A 21,648-nucleotide genomic window follows, 5' to 3' on the forward strand; every position below is an offset into this window, starting at 1 on the left:
AAGGTAGAGATGAGGGTTTCTTCCTCCCTCCTTCATCCCTCCTCTATCTTCTCTCTAGATTTTGTTATTGTTATTCTTGTTGTTGTTTTAGGACTAAAGTATGGCAGAAGGCCGATCTGCTACTCTCCAGCGTCCGGCGACCACCGCGCGCCCTACTGCAGGTTTCCCAAGGTTTTGATCTTTCAGACGGGTGAAGAATTTCGCCAAATAGCTTTACGCGTGAGCCACACGGGCGGTCGAAAGTAGGCGCATGAAATCTACGCGCCACCGTGAAGGGTGCTTTTCTACTGCCACGAGTGACTTTTCTGGGTCCAAGGCCACCGATTACTTTAAACCTGACTAACCACCATACTCCCAAGGTCACGAGTGACTCTCACGCGCCATCATAATTACTTTGTTTGTTTTTTTCTCCAAGGTTGAAAATGCGATTCTATGTCTTTCCAAGGTGTAATTTATTTTTTTCTGATGTATTTTTAATTTCTGTTATGTCTTTTGTTTTAGAAAAATAAAAACAAAAAAAAACACATAATTTCTTGGACTTTTGTCTATAGAGTGTGTCTTTTGAACTTTTTGTCTATAGAGTGTCCTCTACTCTGTCTTAGATAGACTATCGGGTTTGTAAACTCTGTTTTGGATAGAGTTGTGATGTCTCCCAGACGATGGTCTGTAGAGGTTTGCAGCATGGACAAGATTATGTCAATCACAGTTGTGTATTAGAGAGTTATTAATGTTGTAGTTGGCTTGTTATATATATTTCAAGTCAAAGTTATAATGTCTGTTATTATTGAATGCAGTATGTTTTTTCAAAATATATATATATATATATATATATATATAATTGTCACAATGTTGTACCATCTCGTGCCCCTATAACAAAGGGTGGAAGAGAATAAACACTAGAAAAAGCACGCACTTGGATATTTGTGCTTAATAAAGTATGTTCACCAGTCGTACGTGTTGTTTCTAATACTCAATCATCTAGAAATTAAGCCTTGCATATCTCTGATAATTTTCTAAATTTTTGGTGGATTTGTGAATGAAAATGCCTTGCCAGCTAGCGACTCTGATTGGTATATATCGAATATAACAGTTGACAAATTAATGATCTGATCAATTAATCCCATAATTATTATGACTTTTCTTTAAATGACAAACAAGAAAAACCCAAAAAATGGACCATTTATAGTTAAATGGTCCATGCTACAACATAATGTGTACATCACAAACGAGACCTGCAAAGAGTATCGAAGAAATTAATTAGGAGGCGCTGGCATGCATGCTGATGCTCTGGCGCCTGTACGTGTTCATGCCCTCAGGCTTGGCTTAACTGTTGAGTACCTCCTGTAATTAAGCGTTCTTCAGAGTTCAGAGAATGGGAGTGTACGTTTATATATAATCATAATTGGATTGCTGCCACCCATCTATTTCTATATAGTCTACCATTTTCCTGGCCATAGACAGTGAGATAGAACAAGCTTATTTGCTCTATTTCTTTATTTTTCCCTTTTTTTTTAACTGCTGTAAAAATTGTTTCGGAGTATTTGTTGGGATTTGACGGTCTCTCATTTTGAATTATGACCTTGTTATTTGACAAAGTGTTATCTAGATGGAAAGAGCACGTGGTCATCTTTGTTTTGTATTTTGAAATTCTCATCATCTCCTCGTTTAATATATAAAAATGAATAATTCCAAGCCTCTCTTATATAATTATATTTATTAAACTCAGGTCATTCAATTTTTGTTTCTTCGCTAAAGGGAAGGCGGGGGCGACCAGCGTAGCAACTCTTATTGAGTATGACCATATGAGCCCCTTTCCACTATGAAATGTTCAATTTGAATCATAACTATTGTCTCAAAGACAAGCTTATCACCACAACATTTCCAAAATATTCAGCTGGTCCAAAGCTCATCTCATAGCCTAAAAGTTAGACTTTACTACTATAAATGATTTCAACTTACATCCTAACTCGAACTCTTAATCTCTAAAGCCATGAAATATCAGCTCATACCAACTGAGCAACTTAGGTTATTCAATTTGGTAAACAATTGAAAATTATTCCAAAAACAAAACTCACTAATTTTCCAAGTTTGAAATTAATATATACTTTTTATCTAAAAATATAATAACGTAACTAAAACTCTTTTACAATTATTTTATAATATATCTTATGATCAATTAATATAGTCGTGTTATTTCACTAACAATAATATTTTAGTTAAAAAATATTATATTCCATTTCATATAAAATTATAAAATAAGCATAGAATAGCTGTAATATTTTCCTTAAAAAATTTGCCCAAGGAAATATTGTAAAATACAATTAGGTTGTGTTTAGTTGCAAGATTCAATTGAACTCAATCTAATTTTAAATTGAGTCTAACATTCAGATACCTTACTTTTAAATTATAAAATTCGTCTCAACTCAAAACTTTTTTACACGTGAGACTTACAATCTTTTTCAACTTAATACATATTTATACGTGAGATGCACAACATTTTTCAACTTTTCATAAAAGTATCAAACTCATCTTAACATCCAAACATACTTTAAACTCAGTTTAGATGGACATTACATAACTCTCTTCATTACTCAAGTCATTACTATTAATAAAGAACTGAGTTTAAATTCAGTTCATATCTAAACTTAAATTTAAACACTTGTGAGAGAAGTACGAACGGATTTGGATCCGAATCCGATTCGCCCCACCCAAAATGTTTTGGTGTCATTGGGCACAATCGACACGTTTACCAAATGCACTGCCACGACCCACGCTTTCTTTATTCTCTCTCTTCCTGTCCAAGTTCCAGTTTCCTTTCCGGCTCTCCTTCCGTCTCTTTCTTTCACTCCAAGTTCCCATTTTCAAGCAGCTATGGCGGAAGAGTTCTCGCTTGACGATCCAACTCAGCTACTCGAAGCAGCTTCAGATTTTTCACTGTACCCCGGTACCTAGTCTTCTTTATCCATCGGTTTTTTTCCTCTTTCCTTTGTTTTTTATATTATTATTTTTATTCTTTTCTATTCTTCTTCCAATTAAACAGTCCATTACATTTCTGCTAATTTCAGGCCCTCAAACCGAAGCTTCAGCGAAGGACTTCCTGGACCGCTTCCCTCTTCCAGTATTAATAAAGTAACAGCCTCCTTCAAATGTTTTCGTTTATATATACATGTGCTACTGAAAAAGAATGTACTGTTCATTGTATTCGAACACTTCCTCTTAGGATATAGCTTTCAACTATGTGCAATGTACAGATGAATTTTTGTTTAGTAATTGTTTAATTGAGAATTCCTCTTGTTCATAGTCACGAAGTCACGTTCCCTTGCTCCATCGGTTTTGTTGGTTTTTGCAAAACATAGTTACCTATAATCCGACTCCAATGATGTATGATAGCACCTGAGTTGCGCCTATTAGGTTTTTCTTTGTTTCAAAAGAGCTGTTAAGTGTAGTTCTCTTCTCTTTGTTGGAAAGTTTTTTTTTTTTTTTTTTTTTTTATCCCCTCTAATTTTGGTTCCGACCTTGTGTGTTTTCATCTGCAGTGCATTGCAAACCAAAGGAGATGTGCCTGGTTTGGAGAATGCTTTGGTTGCTTGTCTGGAAAGGATATTCAAAACAAAATATGGCGCCTCTCTCATCCCACATTATATGGTTCGTTTGTTTCTTTTAGTAGACTGATTGCATTCCTGTCACTCGTAATGAAACTTGCTTCTTCTTTAATAATATTATAGGGTGATTGGTTTATGTTTGATTAGCATTTAACTACTCTTTTTTCTCTTTCTTCAGCCTTTTGTACAGGTTGGTCTAAAGGCTGATTCCCAACTAGTGAGGTCTTTAGCATGTAAGACGGTATGTATGCCCATTTCATATGCAATATTTGACTGGATTTATTTGATGATGTGTGAAAAAAGTTAATGCTCGCAATGTTGTAAATTTATGTCTTTAAATTTGCCATTTATGTTTGTGGGAGCAAATTATTTTCTTGTTTTGTCAGATGCACATTTTAATGACTCAATGCATGACTGTTTTAAATCACATATCTACCTTACAGTTTCTTCTATGTAGAGCAATCTCTTTATCCCTCCTTTGTGGCTGTTATTGTATCAGCTTGCACTTTTAGTCTTTTAAATCAAGGCTATGATGTTGCTTGAAGGTTGAGTTGCCTCATGGACTTCTGGCCCAGACGGCTAAGAGACCATTGGTTGGCGATGGAAGCATTCCCCCACCACCACCACCCCCCCCCCCCCCAAAAAAAAAAAAAAAAAAAAAAAAAAAAACCCACCCTCCCTATCGCGGGTCTTATATGAGCCAAGGGTACCTCTTGTCTACAAAGACGGGTGTAGATGTGCTCAGCCATTCCATATTGTTTTTTTCTTGCCCATTTCATCTTTGTACCCACCTCGCTAGTTCTTGTCGACGCTTGTTTTTTGTGTTATTGCATTTATGAGACTGTTGACAGTATATGGTTTCCATGAAATATAGTAGTACATGAGGTGGATGGAGCTCCAAAGGGGTTGGGGAGAGTAAACTTGGTTCATCAGATATAAGGTGGGAGATGGATTAAGATAAAGTTTTGGTTTGATGTATGGTGTGGAGATTACTCCCTTAAAGGAGTTGTTTTAGAACCATTCAACATTACGAGGGTTAAAGAGGCATTGTTGGCAGGACAATCTACAAATTTCTATGGGAAGTGGATTTTATTCAAGCAACACAAGCCTGGGAGGTGGACACCTTTACCACATTTTATGCTCAATTGTATTTTCTTAGATTGATGTATGGTGTTAAAGACAAGATGCATTGAACCATATTTAAGTGAGGGGGTGTTTGAGGTTAAACCATTTTATGAGGTGTTAGTCCCCCACGACGATATTATTTTCCCATGGAAGACTTTTGGAGAAGTAAGGCACCTTTGAGAGTAACTTTCTTTGTTTGGATCGCTGCACTAAGGACACTAAGGATGATCCTTTGAATAAATTAAGGAATATACATGCTGTGGTGATGGCATGTTGTTGGATGCGCAAGAGGAATGAGGAATCAGTGGATCATCTTTTACTTCACCATGGATAGCTAGCACTTTATGGCAAGTTTTTCTCTAATTTTTTGGAGAGATGGGACAAGGTGTGTAGACCAATCTCGTCAGGAGGTTTGAGTATAAAAAAGTTGAGAACTTTTAATCGGGCTTTACTTGAGAAATGATTATGGAGGTATAACATAGAATCAGACGCCTTATGGAAGCAAGTGGTTGATCGCAAATATGGGAGCTTGTGGGGCGGATGGTGTACTGAAGAGGTAAATGGGGCCAATGGTGTGGGGGTTTGGAAGTTCATTTGACGTGGATGGGGGGAATTTTATAGCCATGCTAGAGTAGTGTTTTGGGGGGGTGGGGGGGCGAATAAAGTTTTGGAGGGGCATATGGTGTGGGAATGAGGCCCTTAAGGATTCCTTTCCAGCTATTTTCCATGTGGCTTGTAATCAAGATGCTTCAGTAGCGGACTTCATGCTTTGATCAGGGGACCAAGTGCGACGGAATGTCACTTTTAGTAGAGTGGCGCAAGATTGAGAAGTAGACAGCTTTGAGGCTTTTTTCAGCCTATTATATTCTGTGAGGCTGAATAGTCAGCAAGCTGATAGGTTGTGGTGGACTCCTGCGGAGAAGGGCATTTTTTCGGTCCGATCTTTCTACAAGTCCCTTTTACATCTAGCAAATATTCAGTTTCCATAGAGGAAAATCTGGAGGAACAAGGCACCTCCTAAAGCGGTTTTCTTTACTTGGACAACAGCGTTAGGAAAGATTCTAACTATTGATAATCTGCGGAAGCGACATGTAGTTATCCTCGATTGGTGTTGTATGTGTAAGAGATCCGGTGACAGTAGAACACCTCTTGTTACATTGTGAGATAGCTAGAGCCTTGTGGTTCGAAGTGTTTAGCCGAGTTGAGTTATCTTTTGTAATGCCTGCAACGGTGGTTGATCTACTGGCTAGTTGGACGCTTTTGAGAGGAGTCCCACAAATCAAAGCCATATGGAAGATGATTCCGACCTGCATTATGTGGTGCTTATGGCAAGAGTGGAATGATCAGACTTTTGAAAACAAGGAGCGGACACTAAAGGAACTTTGCACTCATTTTTTTCGTACTTTATTTCTATGGGCCATAGCTTTAGATTTTAATGACCTGAATTTTCATAACTTTCTAGTTTCCAATATTGTGACCAGGTAGGTCTTATCTCTTGTATACCATCTTGTGTACTTGGGCTTTTCCTCTCTTTATTAATAACATTATCGTTTACTTATTAAAAAAAAAAAAAGGTTGGGCTAGTCTGGGCGATGCCTATATACTGGTAGATCTGTTAGCATGCTGTAAAGGGCACTTTGTTGTTCGTCATAGTCAGACCCCATAGAAAATAACCCCAATCGGTTTGATGTGGTGGATATGGAGAGTAATAAATGACCGAAGTTGAAGACAATATAAGGAATGTTGATGCAGGGGGATCCAATATGTGGCAGCCTTCTTATTTCCTATTTCACTTTACCACTGGATGAGACCCACCTATGTTTCTCTAGCTTTAGCTTCCACGAATTTCTTCATCTCTTTACTTCTACTGTCATTTAATTTTAAATTGTAATCAATCTGCAGGTTAGTTGCTTTTTGGAGCATTCTGATGAAATTTTTCCTTCTCCTGCACGAATAATAATTGACTACAATTTATATCCTCTTTTGCTGGATTGCCTTCTTTATGGGTAAGAAATACTGCATTTTGTGATTGAGGTGCACACTAAATGTTGATATTTTATCCTGTCTGTCTTTGTTATCTTCGGTGCTGGTCCTTGCCGAGGTAAGAGGTCATTTTTATGATGTTATTACATTTTCACTTGTTCCTGACCCATCACTCTTTCATTTTTTTCTTTTTTAATTTGTGTTTTGTGTAGCTTAGATATAACAAGGATAGAATTGCTAGTGTACAAGGACAAAATCAAGGGAGATAGTTCCTAAGGGAAAGAAAAGACTAGTAGAAACAAAGCAACAAAAACCCCTAGAATACAGAAATGAAAGAATACTAAAATTCTTGGCTGTCTACATATAATTCCTGTGTAAATAGGGACTTATCTCAGAGCTACTTTTGTGGCGTATAAAGTAAACTAGCTGTTCAAAAGTCTCCTTCACTTTCTATGTCTTATTATTGGCTGTCTGCATGTAACTAAAACATGCTGAAGTTAGAATTTTTGTTTTTCTTTTAGAATTCGTTGTTGGATATAGATAAAGTTGACATGAATTTCTTGTGTTATGTAGTAATGAACAAGTAGCAACAGCATCAATGGATGCAATTAAGAAATTAGCTGGCTTGCCTGGAGGCATGGTAGGAACAAAGCTATTATTGGTTGCTTTACGAGGTCAAATTTCTTCACATGCTGCATTACCATTGTAATCTTCCATACTCTTGATTGCTATTTGTTATCCAAATTCCATGTAGGATATCATCTTCTCATCTAATAACAATCAAGCTACGCATCTTGGAAATTTAGGGGGCCAATCTTCATCACTGGTATGCTCGTTATAATTTGTGATTTAGATATAGTTATAGGGTTTTAGGCAGCATAAAGTTTCCTAATGTCAAGTGAATCTTTGGATAAATTCCCTTTATTTCTGGATATAAGTTTAGAAATATTGTGAGCTCCCTCCGCCCCCCAAGGGTTTTGATAATATCTTGCTCAGACTGTTTTGTTATTGACTGCAGTATGAGCAGATTTACATTCTCTTAATTTGAGGCTATGAGTTGTGAACCAATGAGAGATGATGGTTTAGTGGGAACATTTTGATTTGAGTCTGCTATCATATATAATATTGGTTTAGATGTGTGGCATTTCATGCCACGTAAGTGTGTTAAGTTCTGGTATTTAACTGCGCACTTCTCACATCAGCTACTTAAGTTTAGTTTACATCAGGTGCCATTTCCTGAATATGTAAATGTCAATTATGCCGTCCATGGTTGTGGGTACTGTCTCTGAATCATGATTATTTGCTTAATGCTTTTTATTTTTCACTCTCACTCTATAACTACTTTCCAGGGACGGGTTCGAGTTTTGGCTTTAATTGTGAAGTTATTCTCTGTCTCCGATTCTGTGGCTTCGGTTATTCACAATTCAAATCTACTAAGTTTATTTGAGGTGGAAATCAACAATACAAATGACACCCTCGTAACATTGAGTGTTTTGGAGCTGTTGTACGAGGTTGGCTGTTGGTTATTATTTCATATAATCTCTCTCTTTCTGCACTTGTTGAATTTGTCAGGGATATTTTCTTGTAGACTATTGAATGGAAATATCATGTCTTAATTTTAGAAAAATTGATGCTGAATTGCAATGAATATGATTCTATGCAATTTCTCATCCAAGGCTGTGATGGATATGAACTCAAAATATATTAAGATGAGAAAGATTATCAAATTTGGCTCTATTGTCCTATATGCATTATTTCGGAAATCAGGTTGAAAATAGTAATAATTTAACGTGCATGCATGTGGCCAATTGTAAAAGCAATTACAGCTGCCAACTTTCATTTCATTGCAATATTTGATAACTCAAAAAATTTGTATTTCCCTTGTTCAAAATTTCATTACGTTTCTATTGGAGTTCTTCTTGTAGAGTCTCATTCTGGAATTTTAATGTTCGATTATTCTTTGGTTTCAAGTGCCATTACAACTGAATTTTATGTTATGTTCATTATGTGTTACATAAGATGTTACTTATAAAAAAAAATTACATAATTAAACACCAAGGTGGTGAATCCTTGTAAATATTAATCTCTAACTGATTTTGTCTCAAATCTTGAATTAATGGTTATCTCTGGTCCTTAATTTGTTACCTTATGCATTTTGACGTGTTCTTTTTATATTGTGCCCAATGGATGAAGTTGGCAGACATCCAGCATGGAACAGAGTTCCTGTCAAAGACTGCCCTTCTTCACTCACTTAGTTCTATCATCAGGTACACGATTAAGAGATTGGTCATTTATTGCAATAATTTTTATACCATTACATGCTTACACTTGAAAAAAAAAATAATTCATGGTAGCAATGCATCAACGGAATCAGTTTTAAGATCCAGAGCAATGATGATAAGTGGAAGGCTTCTCTCCAAGGAGAATATGTATATGTTCGTTGATGAATCCAGTAAGACTTCTTGGCAATATTGAAACATGTCTCTGTGTGTGTGTTTTTTCCCTGAAACACCCAACCTTTCTGTACGTGCAAAGAGGTGTGGAAAAACTATTATTTCTTTCTTGTCTCCTGAATATTAAATATAAGGCAGCATGGTTGCTTTGGATTGTCACTGTTTCCTATGATATATGCATTCTCTGCGTGCTGCAGCTTCTAAAACAGTAAAACAGTGAAAAAAGAGTTGATGGGCATTCTATCTTCAGTAACTAGCAGCACTTCTTTAAGCATTCTGGGCCTGCCTCTAAGGCTGCGTTTGGATGATGAGCTAAGCTCAGTTGAGTTGAGTTCTTTATGAATAGTAGTAAGTTGAATAGTGGAGAGAGTTATGTGGGGCTTATCTAAACTGAGTTTAAAGTGTATTTGGATGTTAAGATGAGTTTAGTACTTTTTATGAAAAATTGAAAAAGGTTGTGGGTCTCACGTATAAAGATATTTTAAGTTGAAAAAGGTTATGGGTCCCGCATGTAAGAAAGTTTTGAGTTGGGATGAGTTTAGTAATTTGAGAGTTAGGTGTTTGGATGTTAGACTCAGCTTAAAATTAGACTAATCTCAGCTGAGCTCAGTTGGGTTTGGGAACCAAACGCAGCCTAAGTCTCCCTACTATGTTTTAGTGTGGTGCCATATCTTTCCATTGTAGTTTCTAATTCAATATAAGTCTGCCCCTTGAATAGAACATAATAACTTGCCATATGGGAGAGGAGTATCAAACCTACTTGAGCACTGGCCCTACACAGTCTACCATTTTCTTTTGCCTTTGATGCTCAAACAATCTATGCTTATGTTCCACATGTATGAATGCTTCACCCACATTCCAACTGCAATGCCAATCACAGTGAGGGCGTTAGACCACATTGGCTATTGCTTTCAACTCGAACAACATTGATGATTTTGCATGCTGTAGATTTTGCTATCTAGTTGATATGCGTGTTGGTTGCTTATAATGACATTATTCAGGCAGTGTGATTTATTTAATCCAGGCGCATGGGCTCTGGGACCTGTGAAACTGTTTCTTGGTTCAACTTCTATGATTTAGAGTTATATGGACCTTTTGGTGCCTTCTGGGCTTAGGTGTGGATAAGGCATCATGTACCGAGTAAAAGGAGGCATCCTGCACATCATGTTCATTTCACTGCTAAACATAAAATTGTGAAGGATTTTGCAACTTTGATCTGTAACTTACTTCCAGTTGCGATTCTGGTGAATTTAAATATTAGAACAGTCAAATCACATAAGGCTCCTAGAGACATGAAATATTAAAACCTCCAGATTGGTGCAGCGTATTGTTTTTCCTTTGGTCTGGACACTGGTATAATGTTTATTCTTTGCTCATTTTCCCCCTCCCTTGGGTCCGATGATTGCTATACTTAGTTTTGAGATAGCATATACTGATACCAGCAACTTTCATATTTTTAATGTGACCACAATACAAGAGTGGTACGATGGTGTGGATTTATTAACATTACCATAATAGTTTTTAAAGTTTTTGGTGTATTTGGAGTGAACGAAATGAGCGACTTTTTGAGGATCATGAACACTGTTTCGTAGTTTTTTCTGGAAGACTTTGTTTTTGTGGGCCATTGCTTTAGATTTCAATGGTCTCAGCTTCCATGATTTCCTTGTAACTGTTTCTAGTTCCTAAATAGGTGTATGCCTCTGTATACTTCTAGTGTACTTGGGCTATGCCTACCTTTCTATCAATGAATTAACTTATTACCTATAAAAAAAAAAAAGCTTTTAAAGTATGGATTGACCTAGCAAGCATTCCTATTTTGGGAATTTCACTGCATGCAAATACTTCTCTTTGTTGACCTGGTGTGGGCTTATTGACTTGAAGATTGGTCTGTTATTTTTTACATTGAAATACTTCGCTATCTAGAAACTGATTCGGAAGTGGTTTGCTATTGTGCTGAGTCTTCTTCTGAATTCAGGTGTTAAAACTGTGATATCAACCATTGATAAAATACTTGAGCCGTCAGAAAGTCGAGATACAGATGAAACTGAATCTGCACTTGAAGCATTGGGTCACATAGGTTCATGTAAGTATGCCACTAAAACTACTGTAGGCTAAGGTTTCTGTGTCATTCATGTATGATCTTATTTAATCCTTTTCTTTTCACTGAACATCCCCCTTTTTAGTAAAAAATGTGTTGCAGAAGCGTACAATGATTTATATCTCTGATGCTATAATTCAGTGTATATTAGTTACCGTATCCATTTCTCATATGCCATAATCTCCATGTAGCAGATGTTATGTCGTGTTCTTTTCTATCTTTTTTTATTTATTGAATTCATCATATATTATTGACCATATCGGTTGTTCCTGCCAATGGTCTTTGGACTAAATTTCTCATTACTTGAGATACTATCATTATCGCTTGCACAAGTAGATGTCCGACCTGTAATTGCGGCCCAATTATAAGAGTGGAGCTAAATAACAGGTGGAGCATCACCTGTAGAAAAAAATAACGGGTGGAGCATAAAGTCATGAGTTCAATCTCATATCTCTACATGAATTGTATATACCTATAAAAGAAGACCATATTTGTTTCTCTCATGGACACATCTAACAAATAACATGATTTTCACCGTTCAATGTTAACTTTTTTTTTTTTTTTTGATAAGTAAGAAGTTTTATTAATCCATGTAAAGAGGCAATGCCCAAGTACACAAGAAGTAAACAAGAAAAAGCCTAGTTACAAACTACACGCTACAGAAAGTAACATAAAAGTCATTAAAACTCACTCCATTCAATACAATAGAAGAAGCCCAAAGCAACAAAGTGTGATAGAAAAAGGCCCTAAAACTATCCGGAGAGCGTTCCCTATTTTAAAAAACATCGACCATTTCTTTCAATCTATGCTTATAATTAACATAGATTGAAGGAGAATTGTAGTGTCAGAATGTGGTTAGGGTTCAATACTTGCTTCCATGCATAGAGATCATGGAACTATTGGAAAATGATATAAGAACAACTATACTACAATTTGTTTACAACTAACTATAAAGCAATTATTATTTTATTTACGTTGAACTGTTGCAAGTACAGAAATTTTGAATTAAAGTAGAAAATATTAATATATTTTTTTTGATAAGTAAAACAGAAAATAAAAATATTTTAATGTATAGTAGTAGTTAAGTTGTAATATAGTTGGTGGTGTATCATTGTCCTAAATTTATTAATCCTATCCAGTTGACACCACCATCTTGGTAGAAGATGGTGTGGCTGAGACTGCATCTTTCCCATCCATTTGAATGCTGAAATCTTTAATCCTTTCTCAGACTGGTTGGGTTCCTCCAAATCAAGCATAGTAAAAACATGTGCGGTGAATAATTTATAGATGGCTCCTATTTTCTAATAAAGGCTGCAGTTCTGGCCTTTTCTAGTTGAAAGAAAGGAGGTTTGTATATTATGTATGCCGTATGATGTACATTGTTGATCTATTTCCTGAAAATCTAAACTTTTGGACAAATGGTTACTAAGGTGGTATCATATTTTTGTGACTAGCATTTTTAGGCCTGCTTGTCAGGTGATGTGTTGGTTAAATACCTGGAGTTTTATTTTCAATGTTGGGAATGAAGGACATCTCGTCCTTCTTGCTTATGATATGTGAGAATTTTTAGCAACTCCTGTTGGTTTGCGTGTATTTTTTCCTAACACTTCATTCTTCCACTTTTTTTAATATTATAACTAATAGCTACTTCTTTGTAACCCTTTTAGTGATCCAAGGGGCTGCATTAATACTCTCAAGTTCACTGCCTGCTGCAAGACATGTTATTGATGCTGCTTTTGATCGGCAAGGACATGGAAAGCAGCTGGTGAGCATGTAGATCCTTTCATGTTATCTTTGTGTTTGTTGGTTAGTTTTTTCCTCTGTTTTTTATGTTACTTATGTTGCATTGATTTTGGGGTTCTGGCAATTGAAAATCCTAAGATAAGCGGGCTATGGGAAATTACAAAGATTCATGTAAATCTGTAGAAGTAGGAGTTGAGAGGAGTTACTGAAAAATGATTGGTTCCTGTATCTTGGTGAGACAAGAGCAAGGCTGATAAAACATAAAAGGGAGATGGGTGAACTCAAAAAAAGTTTGTTTTGGTTGCAAGATAATGGCAAGACATAAAGGCTATATGGTTTTCAATTGTTGAATCTAAATTTAGGTTGTGAGGAGCTTGGGCAGATGATGTGTATCTAGCTCATCTAATCTTGTGGTATTTGGAATTTTGGTGGACCTTCACCACTCAACACTGAATAATATTTAACATTGACCACTTTGTCAGTACGTTAGTCATAGCTGCCATGTTTTACTTGGTACATAAAAGATGTTTTTGCCCCTTCCTCATGAACATTGTCTCTCCTTAAAATCCATGAGGTTGCTCTCTCTTTGAAACTTCTTTTTTGCACACCAATGTAAAATTGTGAGTTATATGGTCTCATCTTGAGGTTTACGTCCTCCTGACAAGTAATCAAGAGCTGAAAAAAGACACTATGGATGTAGAATGTCAGTTTTTTTTCTGTATGTTTCAACTCAGAAACATATGTCAACTTTACAAGTCCCCTAGATGTGATAATAATCAAATCTGATGGGGCTTAAGGAAACCCAAATTCTCAAAAATGTTCGACATGTGTGTTAAATGGTTAGGCAATCCACTTCTGGGAATAACCACATGTATATATTTGTACTCATCAGAAAAGAAGGATATATTGAAAAAAAAAGGTGAAGAAAAATAAAGTTTTTACACGAGTTAATACGTAGCTATCGAACTATCTAGTTGAAGTTTGGTCATGGAGCATAAAATAGGATATAACATCTATCCCCTGCATTGTGACTTCAAATGCTCTCAATTTGTGTTGTAAGAAATCCTATATTTAGAATTTTTGGGAAAGAATCCTGTACTTGCCGTATCCAGGGCATCTTGTATATGTCTGAAATATTATTAATTGGCAAACACAGTCTGCACTGCATGCTCTTGGAAACATAGTAGGAGAATCAAGACCAGATAATGAAGTTATACTGAATGGAGATGCAGAAGAAAGTTTGCGACGTTTAATCTATGAAACAGCATCCAAAAGTTCAAAGTTGACACCATCTGTAAGTAATTGCTTTTTTTTTTCATCTTTTAATTTTTTTGGTCTGCTCATATCAATGATATGGTTTTTTGGTTTGTTTTATTTGAAAGAGCACTGGTTGGTTTTGTGCCTTGAGATATTATAGAAAGAGAAGAAAGAAAAAAAAAAAAACTCTTTAAACAAGTATACCAAGTCAAAGCATTTGGCAATCAAACTCATTATGGCAAGGGTGTTAATGGTGTGCCTGCAGTTGTTTCAAAATCTTTTGCAAGAATTTAACAAAATATTCTCCTTTTATGTTTGAGTACAGATTCTTATGTTTTTTTGTTGGGGACTACTTTCATTTGAGGTCCTTTTCACTTTTCACTTGTCTGCTCTTTAAAATTTCCAGGGCCTTTTGTTATCAGTTCTTCAACAGGATTCAGAAATTCGTTTGGCGGTGAGAATTTCGTAGTCATGAGCTTTGTATTGTTTCCTTTTTTCTTTTGGTAGCCATAGATTTGAACTTTTACAGAGCTGATGTATAATGAGGTTTTCTTTTCACCTAATTTGTTCTGGTGACATTCAAGTATCAGGGCAAAGCAACATATCAGACCTTTCCTTTCTTAAATCATTCTGATTTATGTGTCATTCGGTCTATTTGAATGAATGAGGGTTTATAACTATTTAATAAACCTATTTAATTATAGCAGTCAGTCTCCTCGTGTTGTTATATCTATGGTGCTTACTTTCCTCATGCTCTCTTTTGTATTGTGGATGAGGATGGAAGGCAATGACATTGGGCGAACTGAATACAGAACAATTCCATGAATTATTATTGATGCACCATTTGCTGCCAAAAGACAGAAAGTAACCCAGAAGAGAATTGATGTTGAACTTTATTCCAATAGACTGACCCTTACATTTGAACTCCTGTATTTGTTGTTTGCAGTTGCTTGTGACCCTCAAAAAGAAATATGATATAAGCTTTTATATATTAATATTTTCAGGGTTATAGAGTGATAACTGGAATGGTGGCTCGGCCATGGTTCCTGATGGAAGTTTGCTCAAAGCAGGAGATAATAAATATAGTGATTGACGCAAATACTGGAGCCACACAAATGGGTTTGGTTTCTGGTCTCTATGTTTATTATCTTTGTTAAATGATCACATTTCCATGTTTATAAGGATTACATTGATCACATAACTCTTAATTACATTGAGAAACATAAATTAGATAGAATGCATTTTACATTTAAAATAGTTGTTGATCTAGATAATATAGATTGTAATTACTAAGGTATTAATAAGCACAGAACTAGTTTTTGAAAAGGAGATGAGAATGACTGATTTAATTCAAGAAGATGTATGACTTTTGGGTGAGACCATGCGAACACTTTTTTGCAAGAAAACTCATTTCAAGATCTTTTTTTATTTTTTATTGGCACCGGGTGTTCCCGACTAATCTCAGGGGTGTACAGGCCCTCGGTAAGGAGTTTCCCGCAAGTGTACCTCGCGTAATTTAAAGGAAAAATCCCCCAGTCCGATGGCCCCTAGAGATTGTTTGCACCTAAGAGGATTCAAATCTTAGACCTTAGAGGGAGCATACCACCAAGACCAAGGCCTTTACCACTTGAGCCAACCCCTAGGAGTTTTCATATCAAGATCTTGTGACCAACAAGATAAGTTTTTCCATGAAATTATGATTCTGGATGTTACCAATTGCAAAAAATGAGAGCAACAATCCGAGTTTAATGTTAGTTATTCCTATTTCTGGAAGAGTTGTCTTAGGATTAGTTGTGGATTTAAGGTTTTGTTGGTTTTTAAAGGCTTTTCTGTTTGGACTACCTCAACAGGTTGTGTTCTTCTGGATTTATATTGTTTTATATCTTTTCCTGCATGCGATTTTGTTTTCTAACTCTCACGTGAGATTAAAAAAGAAAGAAAAGGCATAACTAAAATCTGTTCTGTAATAGTTTTCCCCAGTATGGAATTGTGAAATGTAACTAACACTTATAATCTATAGTTGTTCCATTACTCAGATCCATCCAGAGAATGAGAACAAGTATTTATTCGAATCTTGCCTGCATAAATACATAAATCAGTTCTCCTACTTATAAATTAGGGAAAAATACACTTCGCAAACCAAACTACTGAAACCGACTCATTGCACCCTCCTACTACCAAAAATTGTGCATCATTTGTTGAGATTTAGGCCTTGTTTGGTTATTGAGATGAGATGAGAAATATGTGAATAGTAGTGAGATAGTTTGTGAATAGTAGTGAAATAGTTTGAGTTAAGATGTTTTATAGGATTTTGGGAAATGAGAAAAAGTTGAATAAAAATATTATAAAATTAAAATATTGTTAGAATATAATTTTTGTTGGGATTTGAAAATTTTGAATTGTTTTTTTGTGTTTTGTTTGGAAGTTTGGAGAAGTTGTAATAATTAGATGAAAATATTGAAAATTTGAAATTGAAAAGTTTTTGTATTTGAATGATGTTTGGATGTTGAGATGAGATGGGTTGAGACCATATATGAAACCAAACGGGGCCTTAATCGTCAAGATTATGTTAGTTCGCCTATTTTCCATCCATTGTAGCAGCTAACATTGGAAGAGGGTGCTATTTGACGGTGTTTGGCCTTCAGTAGTCTGGGATGCAAAAGTGTAGACTTTTAATAATTGAAGGGTGTAAAGTGTATTTTCCCCTTCCATTATTTGAAATTCATCTATATTTTCCAATATCTTCAAGTGTAATTATACTCAGTTGATTTCTGGTTTCTTTTCAACTTGTGCGGAAAAAAAATCATCATTCATTTTAGAATCTTTGTTCCAGCTACAATTTTTTCCAGTTTTTATAAATCTAACTAATGGCACTTTCTCAGATATGGAAGCTAGATATAAATGCTGCCAGTCAATCCACAAGGCCTTTATGTCCTCTAGTAAACTTATCAACGATCCTGCTCTTGCTGGAATTGTGGCCAAGGTAAGAGCTATTCTTTTTAAATTGTGGGCCAATATTAAATTCATAAATCGTGCATGTTTTGGTTGGATTCCCTAACCCTCTGGGATTAGTAGTAACATAGTTACACCAAAATCTTACGTTTAGCGGTTTGCACACACAAATACACAGTTTGTGTACAAGATCAGTCTAGATGTAACTATAATCATATGCTTTGTCAATGCTGCATTTACATCTCGATTGTATGGTTTAAATTGTTCAAGAGAAATGCGTGAAACGAAAATAATAATAATAATAAAGAAGCAACAAGCGAACATTAAAAAGCAAGTGGAGGAGGGCAACATCATCTTTAAGGAAATTGGGCATTGCTTCCTTGTTGACATGTAGATTTTCCTCTTTTTTTTTCAGTTGCAGGAAGCTGTTAGAAGTGGACCATATCTCAATAGAAAGCATCATGAAGCTCAACCTCTGGTTATGACTGCTGATAGATTTTAGATTTGTATCAGATACTATGGAACTGATCCTTTCTTTCCCTGAGCAGCTAATGTGAAACTGATCAAACAGTTAATTGGCTTGGACAGTTATTATAGGACCTTGTAAATATACCTGAGACGAAACCCGAGACTTTTGTGGCTCTTGGTTGTCATCCATGGGGCTATAGTTTCATACTGGAGCTGTATAGCTTCATAGATCTATCTGCTTGAGACGAATTGCAAAGATACCTTGAGATGATGGTAAACTTCTGGAATTAAAGGAAATGAGTAATCATGTCTTATTTGATGCTTCACAAGGCATCAAATACTGGAGGAGTGTGGCAGGTGGATAATCTTAGGTCCCGTTCGGATACAGAAACGGTTTTATTTTAATTCATCATTATAATTTTTTTCAAATTTTCACACAAAATATAATTAATAATTCAACTTTTGACTTTCATAAAAAATCATCTCAACTCACTGTTCAAACGGCATTGTTCACACCTTTTGCCATGTAATAATATCTTTAAAGTTACGTTTGACACAAAATAATCCCGAATAAAGTTATTCGCTGCATTGCTAATATGAAAAATATCAAACCAATTGCCATGTGTAATATAAAAGCATGCCCGTTCTGTTCATTATCCGACTTTGTGGAGCAAGTCCATTATCTCTCGGGCATTTTATCAAGCATCTTTGCCGTCTCCATTTGAGGATCCCTAGTCTTAAGCTCTGAGTAATAATTTGTGGATTTTTCCTTTTTGTATTTTCACAGAAATATTGGAACGGGTTGGGCTATAGGTGAAGTGATATAGTCTTAGATTGAAAGCCCAGATTCGGCCCAAGAAGAGAAAGGGCAACATTGAAAACACATGACTGGGCCTATCTAGAAGACACAGCCCACATCGTCCACTTTCACTCGTCTCCTTCCTGCTTTCTCCTGTGGATAAAGGGCGAGCAGAATAGAGAGAGCTGAGGTTTCTGAAGAGACAGACAGAGAGATGGCAACTCTATCATTCGCTTGTTTGGCCCTCCCTTCAAAAATGAAAAATTCTCTTTCAATTAGTGGCCCTTCTTCTTCTTCTTCGTCAAATCAGTCGAGTTTGACTGGTACATTCAGGTCACTCAGTTTCTCCACAAACCTCTCGCACAATGTCTTCTCTAAAGGTACTTGTAGGGTCAATTTTTTGTTTGTTTACTGAGAGAAATAATAAGAAATTAGCAAGGACAGAAAAAAGGCTGGGATTTTTAAGTTTCATGTCGTTACTTTCAAAAATTGAGGAAGAAAAAAAGAACCCCAGCTGAACCGAGCATATTGAAGCAATTTTTTCTGTTTATATTCCTGATTCTTGTCTCTCTGGAGTTCGAACCCATTGTAATTCCTCGCTCATGCCTTTTCTCAAAGCACTAACTTGTTGGAATTGAAATTTTAGAGGATCTTGAATTCTGGGTTCTATGAACTTCAGGGTATCTGTCTATGAGCATGACACAAATGCCAACACGCCGTTTTGTTGTGTGCGAGGCGGCTCCGAAGAAAAAAGCGGATTCGGCTGCTAAGAGGGCTCGCCAAGCCGAGAAAAGGCGCATCTACCACAAATCTCGGAAATCTGAAATCAAAACCCGGATGAAGAAGGTATAAATTTTTAAAATTTGTTTATAAATTGGTAGGATTGTGGCTGGACTCTTCTGGAGGTCTATTTTTTCACTGTTTTTTGGTTGAATGCTATCCAGATGTTTTAGGGTGTGAAACTTTGTGACAAAGATTAAATTTGGTTCCCTTTTTGTTCTAAGATTTTCCAGTTTTCTGGCTTTAGGATTGATTGTTGTTGTCTCAATAAAGGTTTTGGTTATCACGTGTGATAAAAATGATATATTTTATTTATTCCAAACCCCATTTTGCCTTCGAGACTACGAAGCTCTGCATGAAAGTTAGTAGAAGTGGAACTTTTCTGTCGTGGATAATCATTACAAGGTACTGGTAGAAAAAAGACTGATTTTTCATAAAGGTTGGTGAATCTTATCTGGATACTAGCATGCTGCTATAATGTGGAGGAACATTTCTTTCTATCAACATTGGCATGTTGGAACATTGTCACAATTTTGGAGACTGAAACTCTCTATCTTCTAATCGTTTAAGTTTTTCTTCTTCTTGCGTACTTAATTCACAACAAATTTAGGTATCTACGTTATGTGTTATTCTGGTGTTTGGTGATGTTATTACCGTTCTGACTTATACCAAAACAAATGTTAGTGATGTTAGCGCACCTTCATTTCAGTCTGGCTTCTGAAATTGAGAAAGAAGAGAATATTACAAGATCGATTTTCTAAGTTAGCTGTTTTCCTTTTCTTTTCTCTCTCTCTCTCTCTCTCTCTCTCTCTTTTCCTTCAACGTTTATGCATTATTTGTGAAGTGGAATGTGCTCAATGTTTCCCTCCCCCCTTTTTTAGTTTGGTATTGACCATGAAGGGATATCTCATCCTCCTTGTCCTCTTAGTTTAATCTTTGTTTTTTAAGCATCCGTATCAGTTAATCACTAGTCCTTTGAATAATAAAAACTGCTAAGAAAAGTAAGATAACTTTTGTTTTCCATATCTTAAGGTCATAATTATTTGAATCAATCTATAATTTGTTATAGGCAAAAACAGAAGCTGAGTGATTTCCTGATAAAGATCTATCAAAAACCTGTGATAACCAGGGGTTGGCTCAAGTCGTAAAGGCCTCGGGCTTGGGGGTATGCTCCCCCTAGGTCTAAGGTTCAAATACCCTTGGATGCAAACAATCTCTAGGGGCTATCAGACTGGGGGATTTTCTCCTTAAATTATCCAAGGTGCACTTGCGGGAAACTCCTTGCCGAGGGCTTGTGCACCCCCTGGATTAGTCGGGACGCTATTCCTGGACACCTTTGCCAATAAATAATTAAAAAAAAACTGTGATAAAGGCTGCAAATTGTTTCTTAGAAGTTCCTGATGGTTATTGTGAAATTTATTTCTACTTTTCCAGGTTTTGGAAGCTCTGGATGTGCTCAAGAAGAAACCTGAGGCACAAGCTGAAGAAGTCCTTCCGATTGAGAACCTAATTGCGGAGGCATATTCAGTTATAGACAAGGGAGTGAAAGTGGGAACGCTGCACAGGAACACTGGAGCGCGCAGGAAGTCTCGGCTTGCCCGGAGGAAGAAGGCTGTTGAGATCCACCATGGCTGGTATACCCCATCCCCTGCCGTAAATGCATCATAGAACCTCTTGTGCCCATGCAAAAATTTATGTAATCCTATGTTAAGCTCCTTAAGAGTGATGTGAATTCGTAACTTGAGGACTCTTGAGTACTTGATGTAGATTGGTCACAGTTCGTTTTGATGTGTTTTTTTTTTTTTTTTTCAAAATGGATGTTGTGATCCAGAACCTCATTGCGTAATTCATAATGGTAATGCTTTCTGATCTTGAATATAATTGTGAAAATCAGAGGCAGAGCACATGCGGCTTACCTCTTGCTTTGCTTTATGGAACCAAGGAGAATCCACCTGAGTTTGTCTGAGTAGAACTCTGATCAAATGATCATATCATATTTTTTTTTCACCCACTTTCTATTTTGGTCAAACAAAGTGGGCAAAGTAGTGTTTTCTTTCTATTTTTGTTCAAATAATTGGATTTGATCCATGAAATCAATCCACTCTCTACTAGAGATTGAAACTAACTATAAAATTTAGGCGTTGGAGGTTGAAGTGTAATTTATGTGAGAAGAGTATGAAGCATCCGTGTTCAAGCGAGAAAGATGCATACTCATTGTGAATTTTAATTTCTGAACAAAGCTTAGACACAATACTTCAAATCTGAAAATTTAGTTCGATTCATATATAGTGTTGGAATTTGTTCCTCGAGCGTACATAATGCCAGACATCTAGAACACATGTCTGGTATCTAGTTCTGAAAATCATGTACATGCTGTGTGCTGAAGTC

At 36.2% G+C, this 21,648-nt stretch overlaps 2 protein-coding genes across 3 annotated transcripts; both read left to right on the forward strand.

Annotated features, from left to right (window-relative positions):
- Nucleotides 1-2,746: 2,746 nt before the first annotated feature.
- On the forward strand, nucleotides 2,747-17,913 carry LOC121234655. Of its 2 annotated transcripts, none has more exons than XM_041130684.1 (17): nucleotides 2,747-2,944; nucleotides 3,066-3,129; nucleotides 3,537-3,645; nucleotides 3,781-3,843; nucleotides 6,630-6,733; nucleotides 7,284-7,350; nucleotides 7,465-7,536; nucleotides 8,060-8,221; nucleotides 8,904-8,977; nucleotides 9,065-9,162; nucleotides 11,139-11,246; nucleotides 12,929-13,026; nucleotides 14,161-14,298; nucleotides 14,668-14,715; nucleotides 15,266-15,392; nucleotides 17,144-17,244; nucleotides 17,629-17,913. In XM_041130684.1, exons 1-17 carry the CDS (start codon nucleotides 2,872-2,874, stop codon nucleotides 17,713-17,715), a joined length of 1,593 nt encoding a protein of 530 aa, XP_040986618.1. In that variant the 5' UTR covers nucleotides 2,747-2,871; the 3' UTR covers nucleotides 17,716-17,913. The 2 variants fall into 2 exon arrangements, with proteins under 2 accessions (XP_040986618.1, XP_040986620.1); XM_041130686.1 differs by having other exon boundaries at nucleotides 2,748-2,944; nucleotides 15,266-15,380.
- A 680-nt stretch (nucleotides 17,914-18,593) lies between these two features.
- On the forward strand, nucleotides 18,594-21,132 carry LOC121235739 (30S ribosomal protein S20, chloroplastic). The gene is made up of 3 exons (XM_041132121.1): nucleotides 18,594-18,860; nucleotides 19,160-19,326; nucleotides 20,695-21,132. Exons 1-3 carry the CDS (start codon nucleotides 18,695-18,697, stop codon nucleotides 20,926-20,928), a joined length of 567 nt encoding a protein of 188 aa, XP_040988055.1. The 5' UTR covers nucleotides 18,594-18,694; the 3' UTR covers nucleotides 20,929-21,132.
- The last annotated feature ends 516 nt before the right edge of the window (nucleotides 21,133-21,648 follow it).

This window comes from Juglans microcarpa x Juglans regia, chromosome 6D, assembly GCF_004785595.1.
Source record: "Juglans microcarpa x Juglans regia isolate MS1-56 chromosome 6D, Jm3101_v1.0, whole genome shotgun sequence".
NCBI lineage: Eukaryota > Viridiplantae > Streptophyta > Magnoliopsida > Fagales > Juglandaceae > Juglans > Juglans microcarpa x Juglans regia.

Excerpts from the sequence above, each read along its gene's own strand:
- LOC121234655 (XM_041130684.1), top strand. The coding sequence starts at position 2,872 with ATGGCGGAAGAGTTCTCGCTTGACGATCCAACTCAGCTACTCGAAGCA. Across the intron at positions 14,716-15,265 it reads ATTCAGAAATTCGTTTGGCG|GGTTATAGAGTGATAACTGG; the intron begins GTGAGAATTTCG and ends TAATATTTTCAG. Across the intron at positions 17,245-17,628 it reads TTGCTGGAATTGTGGCCAAG|TTGCAGGAAGCTGTTAGAAG; the intron begins GTAAGAGCTATT and ends TTTTTTTTTCAG.
- LOC121235739 (XM_041132121.1), top strand. The coding sequence starts at position 18,695 with ATGGCAACTCTATCATTCGCTTGTTTGGCCCTCCCTTCAAAAATGAAA. Across the intron at positions 18,861-19,159 it reads GCACAATGTCTTCTCTAAAG|GGTATCTGTCTATGAGCATG; the intron begins GTACTTGTAGGG and ends TATGAACTTCAG. Across the intron at positions 19,327-20,694 it reads TCAAAACCCGGATGAAGAAG|GTTTTGGAAGCTCTGGATGT; the intron begins GTATAAATTTTT and ends CTACTTTTCCAG.